This window comes from Hippocampus bargibanti, linkage group LG13 (assembly GCF_051943395.1).
Source record: "Hippocampus bargibanti isolate YZ-2025 linkage group LG13, ASM5194339v1, whole genome shotgun sequence".
NCBI lineage: Eukaryota > Metazoa > Chordata > Actinopteri > Syngnathiformes > Syngnathidae > Hippocampus > Hippocampus bargibanti.
In genome coordinates, this window is record NC_142746.1 from 10,562,675 (window position 1) to 10,573,457 (window position 10,783).

General features: G+C 39.1%; 3 protein-coding genes and 1 long non-coding RNA gene across 11 annotated transcripts in view; 2 read left to right on the plus strand and 2 right to left on the minus strand.

Moving 5' to 3' along the window:
- spock2 (SPARC (osteonectin), cwcv and kazal like domains proteoglycan 2) overlaps window positions 1–2,057 on the plus strand; it is a 32,681-nt gene extending 30,624 nt beyond the window's left edge. For all 3 annotated transcript variants that reach the window (XM_089012295.1, XM_089012296.1, XM_089012297.1), the window contains one exon: window positions 1,324–2,057. In XM_089012295.1, the coding sequence (XP_088868421.1) occupies window positions 1,324–1,460 (137 nt within the window). In that variant the 3' untranslated portion in view covers window positions 1,461–2,057. The remainder of the gene's footprint in view (window positions 1–1,323) is intronic.
- Window positions 2,058–2,623: 566 nt separating this feature from the next.
- Window positions 2,624–6,228, minus strand: tysnd1 (trypsin like peroxisomal matrix peptidase 1). Of its 3 annotated transcripts, none has more exons than XM_089012324.1 (5): window positions 5,273–6,228; window positions 4,953–5,185; window positions 4,649–4,779; window positions 4,144–4,329; window positions 2,624–3,741 (listed from the first exon to the last, which is right to left on the minus strand). In XM_089012324.1, exons 1-5 carry the CDS (start codon window positions 5,981–5,983, stop codon window positions 3,539–3,541), a joined length of 1,464 nt encoding a protein of 487 aa, XP_088868450.1. In that variant the 5' UTR covers window positions 5,984–6,228; the 3' UTR covers window positions 2,624–3,538. The 3 variants fall into 3 exon arrangements, with proteins under 3 accessions (XP_088868450.1, XP_088868452.1, XP_088868449.1); XM_089012326.1 differs by having other exon boundaries at window positions 4,953–5,737; window positions 5,912–6,226; XM_089012323.1 differs by having other exon boundaries at window positions 4,953–6,226.
- On the plus strand, window positions 5,802–6,829 carry LOC148889292 (uncharacterized). Its single transcript, XR_016116931.1, has 2 exons — window positions 5,802–5,942; window positions 6,523–6,829. It is a non-coding gene; the product is annotated as an uncharacterized LOC148889292 (long non-coding RNA).
- sar1ab (secretion associated, Ras related GTPase 1Ab) lies at window positions 6,775–10,440 on the minus strand. Of its 4 annotated transcripts, none has more exons than XM_089012327.1 (8): window positions 10,370–10,440; window positions 9,548–9,611; window positions 9,401–9,471; window positions 8,815–8,934; window positions 8,248–8,313; window positions 8,071–8,174; window positions 7,873–8,004; window positions 6,775–7,730 (listed from the first exon to the last, which is right to left on the minus strand). In XM_089012327.1, exons 3-8 carry the CDS (start codon window positions 9,456–9,458, stop codon window positions 7,614–7,616), a joined length of 597 nt encoding a protein of 198 aa, XP_088868453.1. In that variant the 5' UTR covers window positions 9,459–9,471; window positions 9,548–9,611; window positions 10,370–10,440; the 3' UTR covers window positions 6,775–7,613. The 4 variants fall into 4 exon arrangements, with proteins under 4 accessions (XP_088868453.1, XP_088868456.1, XP_088868454.1 ...); XM_089012330.1 differs by having other exon boundaries at window positions 9,553–9,611; window positions 10,370–10,430; XM_089012328.1 differs by lacking the exon at window positions 10,370–10,440 and adding an exon at window positions 9,742–10,331.
- Window positions 10,441–10,783: the final 343 nt, after the last annotated feature.

Below are 10,783 nucleotides of genomic sequence, written 5' to 3' on the forward strand. Positions count from 1 at the left end.
AAACATATATATTATAGTTGGATGTATTAGGCGAAGCAGGATACACCTTAAAGGCCTGTCCCTGAATATATTGCCTGACATTATACCGGTCCGTGGGGCAAAAAAGGTTGGGAACTACGTACGGTGTAGTAGGACTTACGACTAACTTTATCCGACTCACCATTTATTGCCTATTTTAACCATGACTTTCAACAGCAAAATGAATACTAAGCTAGTATTTACTTGCCAAACCGAGTACAGGCTTAGCTTCCTTGTGGCTTTCTATGATTTGAAGGTCGAAATGGATCGTATCTTATTTGGTTCTGGAGTTAACTGAGCTTGAAATGGGGGCGGCTGTACAAAATACAATAGATTCATAAGGATTTATATAGCGCTTTAACAACAGCTGAAGCTGTAACCAAGCGCGAACACCCCCCCCCCCCCCCCCCCCAAAAAAAAAGAAAGGTATTGCTATGTTATTGATTAGCAACTGTGAATTATTGTATGTTTTTTTATCCATGCCTTTTAATCAATTGGCGACCAGTCCATGGTGAAGACTGCTATTCTCTCGCAACTCGCAATCCTGAAAAGGAGGAGATGTCTTGAAAATGTATTTACGAATGGACGAGTTTTTTAAGCAATTGATTACACTCCATCCATCTTGTCCCCGCATGCGTGTTTTGTTTTTTTTTTTTGCCCACATTAGCCCATTGACACCATGCGTGTTCATATAAACATAGATAAATTCATTTTTAAAAAATCTAAATAAAATCAGAGTATCAAATAGGTTCAAATGGAGTATATAATTACCAATAATATAATTATATAAACATAAGCTCTCCATTTGCTCTCTATTTGCTATCTAGCTGGCTAGTTATCTATCTAGCTCGCTATTAGCTATCTATTAGCTAGTGAGCAAGCTTTCTATCTATTTGAGTTACTTCCGGGTTGAGTGAATGCTGGCGCGTGTGGTTGCCGCTGCTCACCCACGGAAACACTTAGCCTGTGACTGTAAAGTGACCTTCAGAGTTTTGAATGGCGCTTATGAATGAAACATATTATTATTATTATTATTATTATTATTATTATTATTACATGGACAAAAGGCAAATGCTGCCCCCTCGTGGAAAGGAAAATGTTGCCAGAGGTCTTACCAGCACTTTATGGGCCCCCCCACAAGAAAAACCAAAACCCAAACAAATTTGGGAATGGCGGTCCACTTCATGCTTTTCGATTACTGAGTAAATTCGGGAATGGCAGTGAATGAGTTAAATATTGGCACGCATTTTTTTTAAGTCATAGCAATCATGATTCCTTTTTCTTTTTTCATCCCAATATATGTAGATGAAGAAGCTGCGTATTCGGGCGACTTTGGTAGCAGTGTGGTCTGGGAAGACGAGGAAGAAAAAGGTGGAGAGGAGGAGGCAGAGGAAGAAGAGAGCGAGGCGGGAGAGGCGGATGACGAGGGTTACATTTGGTAAAGGGTTGAGCGTTACTCCTTGCAAGCCTCTTTTTCCACCGCCATCTCCATGTTTCAAAAACACACAAACGGTGAAAACTTCCAAGGTGGATGTCGAAAGGGGAACATATCACTATCAGTAATTGTGAGGTGTGCAGTCAAAAAAGCTTGTCCCTCATATTTGTGAATCTTTGTTCTATTCTCATGTACGTACGTTTGATTTCAAGCAGATTTTGAGCAGCTTTCAGGTAGTTTAATATGGCCGACCTTTTCTCGTTGCTTTCATTAGACTAGAAACATTTTGTCTTGTTTTTTTTTTTTTTAAGTGGCAATTATAAAGAGGACATTGACTTTGACTTTATCGTCCTCATCTCATTGTGCTTCAGCTCCAATGTGACAGTAGTGCTGTCTCATTCCTAATGTGTCACTCCGAAGCTTGTAAATAACGTCAAGTCACATTGTGTACGAGAAGAGAGGTCGCCGGCCAGGGCTCCTCTTTTCTTAGGCGACGAGTGTACATTGTAACGTCGTGTGGGTCGGTTGTTGTGTTTATGAAAAAAAAAGAAAATGATAAGCATTCAATAAACATGAGTGTGTGTGACCCCAGCAGGCCACCGTACATTGGAGTCTTGGTCTGATTATCATGCGTGGTTTACGTGTTTGCTTCATGCTGCTAGTAGGTAGTCAAAAGAACAAACTATTCCAATTGTATTTCCTCCTGTTATGACTTTTATCTCATAATATTGCAACCTTATAAAGTTTTTCACAATTTACAACTTCATTTTATTGAATGATTTTTTTCTCCCCTCATATTGCAGTGAGCACTTATAAAATGCTTTTTTTACTACTCAGATTTAAATTATTCCAATATTATAGACTAATATTCCAGCACACACATTATCCACATCATCACATTTTAATGATGGACCTTATGAATTTTTATTTTGAATGTAACAAAGTAATATTTTGTCCACGCATCATAGTATGAACTACAGAGATTTTCATTGTTGATCGTTAATTCGTTGATAATCCACCTGAACCCATAATTAACTTCAATGTCGCAAAAAAACTGTATTTACATACAGTATATATTTACACACACACAGTGTGTGTGTATATATATATATATATATATATATATATATATATATTTTTTTTTTTTTAATGAATGAGTATGAATGTTCAACCGTCTCATTGTATTTACAAATCTTTTTAAAATGGGGTGGGGGGGTTCTTCCAGATAACAAATGAGTCACCACTGGAGATACATGCTTTTTCCTTGAAAAGCATTGATGTGAAACTTGAGGCTCATGTCACATCCATATTCAAAGTGTCAAAAATCTTGAAGCTTGAATGATACTATGTGCAGCGTGGATCCTTCGTCGGCAAATGTGTTGTGCTGGGAGCGGGCGATCCGCTCAAGCAGATGTCTCGGTGTCTGTTACCCAATGGGACCAATCATTTTGTGCAACCTGTCAGCCAATTATTACTTGAGCGCTTTAATATGCTGACATATTTCAAACACGGCGATAAAGGAAACAGAGAAAATCCAAACATATGGGTGAGCAAACAAGATCCCCAAAACACATTTATCAGCTACAGTGACACGGACTTTCAACTAAATTGAAAAAAAAAAATTAAACGTTATCATGATCACAGAATAAAATGTAACATGTTCACAATTGGCTTATATTTTTCCTTCACTTGATCTGTACACTCAATGTTTGAAAGGAAATACTTTTTTAATAGGTTAGAGTATTACAGCCCAGATGCACTGATAACATTTGAGTCAAAATGATTTTGTTTTGGGTAAGTAGATCTGTCTTGTACAAATGAGGCACCCCGCCCATGTGGACTACAGGGCCAATGGGCATTCGTAACAATGACAACCAGGGGTGGCGCAGAGGGGTTACCGTGATTGAGCAAGATCTTGTTTTATAACATTGCAGTATGAGCATGAATTGAAAAGCAAATTCCCATAAATCTTAAGTATTTGCATCTAAGTGTTCAATGTGTTCTCTGCTAATCATTGTTATTTTTATTGAATAAACTGTGCCAAACAAGCAGGTCCAAGTGTTCCTAATGATACAGCAACACAATTTACAATTTGCTCGATGTACCTTGTAGCCTCCACACTCTTTTCACTTGTTCTTCTGTGACATCCAGCACGTCAAACATCCTCACGTCCCCATGATGACGAAAATGAAGAAGAGGCCCGCGCAGCGTGCTCACTGGGATGCAGAAGTTAAGGTGGGGGTAGGTTACTTGAGAGGCCAAGTCCCTCGTGTTGCTGGATACGATGCCTGCAATGATAAGCCATGCTCAAATTGTATTCACATTCATTGTTTTGTCTCCCAAAATAAAAGTGCAAATTATTGTAATCAAGCATATTGTTCAGTTACAGCGAGCATCGGTCATTCCTAAATTACCACCACTTGCAACAGAATTCAGTCCAATTCTCTGCAAAATAGTAGGATTAACATAGTGCATTCAAGGACATTTCACAATGTTGAGATCTTGCAAATACACAACACATATGCTTTGCTTCAATTTAAATTTTCAAAATCTGTAAAGGCTAAATTGAAATCTCAATTTGATTTTGATGAATTGCCCAGCCCTATTTGTGCTTTTACTTGTCCTTTTTACTTCTATTTCGGTAAAAAAAAAAAAAGCACTTCTCAGTTTTGTTTCAGCAGGCTTATTACCAAGAAGCTCTCCCGTGGAAGCTCGTATGACAGCGCCTCCACTGGTCCCTGCCTGAACTGCACAGGTGGTCTGCAGCATTATGGTACGGTTGTGGTGACTGATTGCTTTGGAAAGGACACCGCAAGTGAACGAAGGGCCACACCGGCTACCAAGCCCACCATAGCCCACCACCAACACAGATTCACCTGTGGGCAGAGTGGACAATATATATATATATATATATATATATATATATATATATATATATATATATATATATATATATATATATATATATATATATATATATATATATATATATATATATATATATATATATATATATTTCAATTTCAGAGGTGTTCTCTACCACACAAATTGCACCATAACAACAAATCGCATTTTCAACATTTTATTCAATATGATGTGATGCAAATGTTGATGCCCTTTACAAGGTCAACATGAACAATAACTCCACATTGCAGCAAACACCCTCAACTTTAAGCTCGTGATAGACTAACAAACCTGTGTTGAACTCGTGAGCCATTTGAGGAATGATGACGTCCAAGATGCATTCTCTGGACCGCACCACAGCGATGTCGTAGGGCGATGATGCCTTAGTGGAGAACAGGACGTCGCCCAATGTGTCGAGGACTCTGTGAAGGAAAAAAATAAATAGGATATGTTCGGAAAAAATTCAGTCAGTGAATTTGCAAATGACAAATATATGGAGTACACTGTATTAATGAAAGTAATTAGTTTTCTAAACATGTTGATAATTGTTAAATAGCAATGGTCTTTTGCGGTATGTCTCCTCAATACCGTGCACCTGTCTCTGTGGTGGAACTTTAGGGCGACTGTGGATTTTCCATTGACGACATGTCGGCAGGTAAAAATAAGTTCAGGGGTCACAAGGACACCCGATCCCCAGTGCTGCTCGCTGTCCACCAAGCAGACATTCGGGTATAGACCTGCATTGGCCTGTTGGGTCGCTAAGACCTTTGCGGGCTGAAGCCAGACGTCATGGAGCAGATCCTGAATGTCGCCACATTGAATAATGTTCTGGAGGAGTGATTGGACAGAACAAACAAGCGTGAGTCCGATCCACTCGTTGGCCTTCCAGCCAAATGGTGACACTATCACTCCGACCAGATGCAAGGAGTCATATTCCATTGTGAACAAGCCACCCCCTTCTGTGCCTGGTAAGCAGCGGGCATCTGTGAGGATGATGGTGTTGTCTTCGCCCGCTAAGTTGCTGATGATGCCCTTGCTCACAGTGCCATTGAAGAGGTCAGAGCAGAAGGAACCAAACGGCGAGCCGCAGGCGATGACTGGGGAGCCTTTCTGAAGACACGTGCTACTTCGCCAGGAGACAGTACCTGGATGTGGCTCGTCCGCCTTGAGTATAGCGAACCAACTAAGGCAGTCAGCATCTGGAATAAGATGGTCATCCTCATCGCCATGGAAACGCCACTGATCAGCCTTATGGAAAAGTGTCTGTAAAGTCTTTTTGAACTGCACACAATTGACCAGCATCAGCAACTCAGCCCCATGTTCATATGTCCTGTGTCTTGTGCTGGGTGGGACTCCACGTGCATTGGCCTCCACGTGACTCTGGGAAGAAAAGCTGATGTTGATTTTAAGGTGGTCGCAGAAGTTGTGGCGTAACAGGAAGCGACGTTCTCTAGCATAAGGGGACTTTTTGCCTGTCATGAAACGAAAAAACGGCAGTCCGGTGGATATCACTACTCCGATGGTGGGATGGATGACAACAGCGCTAAAACTTACGGGCACAGGGTCAGAAATTGTTTCGTTCAAGGTAACGACACAGCAGCAACTCTCCACGTCTTCTACCTCCATGGTGTTATCCGACCAGTTGAACTTTGCTCATGTTGACGTTCAACAATATTTAACCACTAGAAGACACGTTGAAATGCAACGTTTAAAAATCCCCAAGCCGGAGGCGACGCAACCACCATACCAAAATGTTTAAATAGACTCGTCATGACCAATTTGAATCCCAAAATTTAAACAAAACAAGTGTTTTTGTCACTTCAGCACTTGTGAACTTCCTGGTTTAGTCTCATTATCTCGCGAGAGGTGACGACAGTAACCTGCTATTGTGATTGGCTAGAAAGAGTTAATGGTCATCAAGAAGGCGGGTTTCCAGTGCGTTTTATTCACTATATTTGCCATTTGTTTTTAAAAATCGTGATACATACTTTTCTGTCCTGTTTTAATTATATTCACAATGATATAATACATTAATAGCAGGTAAAAATGCAGTCTGATGTGAAAATATAATTCACTGAATGGCTCATGGGTTGTGATTGGCCGGAACAAGGAATTTAAATTTATCCACCCGATGCATCGTGACAAGTGTTTTTTTCTCCTCACAGAGCTGAAGGACGCCTTGGTCAAAAATGGTGTGGCTGGTGAAAGAATTTAAATATATATTCCAATATGATGCACAAAACCGGGTTAGATGGAGGACACTGCTTCGCTGTGGCGACCCCTGAAGGGAAAAGCCGAAAGGAAAAGAAGATTAAAATATAAAATAATAGACTGGAAGGGCTTAGCTGGGTTTACATAAGAGTTCTGATTGTATAAGGTGATATTCTTTTAACATGTTTCAAACAATAAGCAAGACATCTGTAGAAAGAGTTTATTCTGACCCAGCTTCAATAAAAATGTGATTAATCTTTAGTCAACTTTTCCCATTATGTAAATATATAAATAATTAGTTATGTACAGATAATAATTAAACACACATCAAACAATCCTTTCACACATATCATATAGATTATACCCTTCTTTCAAGCACCACCATGAAAGTACCCTCATAATATTGCTCTATGTGGTAAGCAGCTACGAATCACAAAGTACTCCTCCTGTCTTGTCATAGCAATTATCCAAGCAATTACCCTTATCATATACTTCAACAATGATAGGACTATTTTAATCTAACAAACTATATAACATTGCACCGTCAAAGTGAATCTCAGAGCAAGAAAAAAAGGCAATTAAAGCACTTTACACTTTTGGTGGTAACCCTGTTTTAAAACTACTCACCACCCCTATCACCATCTAAAAAATTCCCACTCATTTCAGGTGAGCAATTGGATAACACAATTCAGTATGTGCTTCCATGGCACCAAAGTGTGTCTTTGGACAGTCCACAAAACTTTCAACAAACCGACCTTTGTTCTAAATCACCACCATCCGCTAAAAATAAGCACTGGGTCAGAAGCTGACTGGTGACACTTCCTCCATGGCACCCAAAGGTAAAAATTAAAAAGCATGAAGATCCTTGCCGACACTCAAAACAGTTTTTGACTTTCGGTGGTATGATGTTTTTCTCGCAAAGAATATTTATTACCCACGGTTGACACGGTCAAAATTGTAAGGGCATGTAAATAAAATATTTCCCAGATTATAGGTGGTGTACTTTTATAAAGCAGCACTCAAATTTGGCTGAGTTAGTATTAAATCAGTCAATGTATTGGGACATCCAGCGAAATCCTTCTCCATATCCTTGTCTCTTCAACACGCTGCACATAAAAATCTCCATTGGCCTCAAATTAAGATCCTTCAGTGACACTTTGCCCTAAAAAAGGAAACATTGTATAAATTGCTAAATGATTGAATATACATGTTGATACTAGCCTGCTGCCAGAATGGCATAGCCAGTTGAATAAAGGTCAAGTTGAAAAAAATAAAAAACAATTATCGAGGCATGTGTAGGTCACCTTTCCAGTCGTATGTCCATGCAGACCAAACATCCCTCTGAGTGCATCCTCGCTGATGGCTTCCGGACGATCAATTTTATTTCCAAGGATGAGAACCGGCACGTTTGAGATGGTGTCATCTGTCAAAAGCGCCTAAAAAGAAAGAGTTCCATTTATATATGACTATAAATGTGTGAAAAGGGTCAGGTTCAAACGCACATCCAACTCCACTTTAGCCTCAGCTAGTCGTTCACGATCTGCACAGTCCACCATGTAGACAATACCGTTGATGGCTGGGAGGTAGTTTTTCCAGATGCGTCGTGCTAGAGCAAATTAAAAATACAAATATATTCCTGATCTGAGCTGGATGACCAAATATGACCTGTCTTTCCTTACCTTGTGTATGACCGCCCAGGTCAAATGTGGTAAAAGTCATTCCAGCGATGGTCAGCTCCTCAGATGCTGAGGACAGACATGATTAATGATTGATGGGAATAGTTTGGTGGAAAGATATAAATACAAACAGATCGATGGATGAAAAGGTTGAGATATGATTGCTAATAATGGAAAGATAGATGGAGGTTGGCTGGGTGTAAGGATGGATGGATTTGATAGACAGATAGATAGATAGATAGATAGATAGATAGATAGATAGATAGATAGATAGATAGATAGATAGATAGATAGATAGATAGATAGATAGACAGACAGACAGACAGACAGACAGACAGACAGACAGACAGACAGATAGATAGATAGATAGATAGATAGATAGATAGATAGATAGATAGATAGATAGATAGATAGATAGACAGACAGACAGACAGATAGATAGATAGATAGATAGATAGATAGATAGATAGATAGATAGATAGATAGATAGATAGATAGATAGATAGATAGATAGATAGATAGATAGATAGATAGATAGATAGATAGATAGATATACGCATACACACATACTTGGGTGCAGTGTGGGTACATGCTGGCCGAGCCTGTCATCTCTTAGCATGTGCAGTAGGGTAGTTTTGCCGGCATTGTCCAATCCGAGGAACACCAACTTGCCAGACTTCTTCGACAGCCCTGCACAGTGATAATAAAGTACAGTATTTAGGGAAGGAATAAACTGTTTTATGATCATTGATTCGTACAAACCATGCCGTGCAACCTCCAAATTTAAACACATCTACCTGGTGGAAATGAGAAATGCACCTGTACTTAAAAAATATATATATTTTAGATAGCAATAATTTGTCCTTGGAACAAACTAATCCAAATGTTATCAGCTAATTTGGGGAGAATTGTCATATGTTAACTTGCATGGGCGTCGGAAGTATTAGAATGTGACTTTAAACCACAAATGATTTATGGGAGCAACAGAACAGATTGCTTCACTTTCCATTATGTACAATGGGGAAAACTGTCCTTAATATGTAAAAAACATCGTTGGAACATGACAGAAGAAATTTTCTTCAACCTCAGATGTTCCACTGTATAGTAGGTTTTTACCTTTAAAAAAAAAACAATGTTACTATTTTTTATACAATACCTAACAATTGCAGGACACCACTGAAGCCTCTGTAGAGCCAGCCGAAAATAAAAGACATTGTGCTGGACTATCTGTAATGGAGATAAGCATACATTAGTCACACAATATTTGTAAAAAATGAGCTGGAATTATGAAAGTATTGCTGACCCAACTGCAAAATGTCCCAGTATGCCTCTTTTTTTAGCCTGATAATACTGCTGGTATGCATAAACTGTAAGAAAGAAGAGTGGAAAGAAAAAAGACGCATTTCCTTGTAATTAATAATGGTAGTAGTCACAGTAGGAGTATTCTATTTTTTTGTCATATATCTCATGTACAGACAGCACTTGGTTAAAACTAACTTGTTGAAATCATCAATAGTTGTGTTGAGTCAACTAATAATCACGGTTTCCTTGAGAGAAGAACTTCGTTCGTTTGCCTTCTCAGACAGACACACGCTGATCATCCGCGGACTATTTTTATTATGACAAGTTGTAGCAAGGACACTTGATATCTAGAGGGTTTTTAGTCACACACCACTACACCTGTCACTCGGTATGCAAGTCTGTCGGCTTAATCCACTGCATATGAGGCCTCCTTTGAGAAAAATGTCACCAAACGAACAAGTTTCGCTTCAAATTCCACATTGATTATCGTTAATTGACGCCCATATTAGGATTAACCGTAACCATGAACCAATTTTGTCATTTAAGAGTTTTCGTGTTGAAGTTTTGTTGTCCACGGACAAACTGTGTCCAATGAGATCAACATAAGCAGTTTGCTATTGTTTTGCAGTGAGGACAGACGGTTTTCGGTGATCGCAAAAGGAAAACAAACGTTTCACCGACCCAAAGTAAACAATAACAACTTTTTCGGTAAACAAATAGACAGAAAACTTCAGAATGGAAAAAAACAAGTTAGATTCCGGGCCGAGAAAATGACACGAAATTGCAAGCTCGAATAAGCCAGAGAAAGTTAATGAATAACTACCTTGTTCGGACCAGTTTATGATGCCGACGTCCGTCTGTCCCGTCAGCTGTAAAGCACTACGCAAATTTGACATTTAACCGGAAGTACGTCATCATGCTAGCCTGTTTGCTAACTCGCGATTGGAACAGTCCTGTTTGAAAATAACATGTACTTTATGTATTATCTCTATATCTATAAATTAAATAATCATACAAATTAATTTGTGTACATGTATTTTTAAGCACATTTTGTACGTCCCTCACGAAACGACGTGAACGTTTAGCGTAATAAGGTATCGATATTACTCCGTTCAATAAAGTTGTGAGATATTTTTTTTCACAAGTCACCATGCCACAAGGGGAATACAAGCCAGTGTCTTATTGTGCCGGTGCCAAGCCCGGACAAATACAGAGGGTTTTGTCAGGAAGGGCATCC

Bases quoted from the DNA above. Each gene is read 5' to 3' on its own strand.
- tysnd1 (XM_089012323.1), bottom strand. From the start codon at position 5,983: ATGGAGGTAGAAGACGTGGAGAGTTGCTGCTGTGTCGTTACCTTGAAC. The intron at 4,780-4,952 runs GTGCACGGTATT...TTTCCTTCACAG, and splicing joins AAGTTCCACCACAGAGACAG to AGTCCTCGACACATTGGGCG. The intron at 3,742-4,143 runs GTAATAAGCCTG...TTATCATTGCAG, and splicing joins TTCCACGGGAGAGCTTCTTG to GCATCGTATCCAGCAACACG.
- sar1ab (XM_089012327.1), bottom strand. From the start codon at position 9,458: ATGTCTTTTATTTTCGGCTGGCTCTACAGAGGCTTCAGTGGTGTCCTG. The intron at 8,935-9,400 runs GTATTGTATAAA...ATCACTGTGCAG, and splicing joins TGGTGTCCTGCAATTGTTAG to GGCTGTCGAAGAAGTCTGGC. The intron at 8,005-8,070 runs GTGCGTTTGAAC...CTTTCTTTTTAG, and splicing joins AGGCTAAAGTGGAGTTGGAT to GCGCTTTTGACAGATGACAC.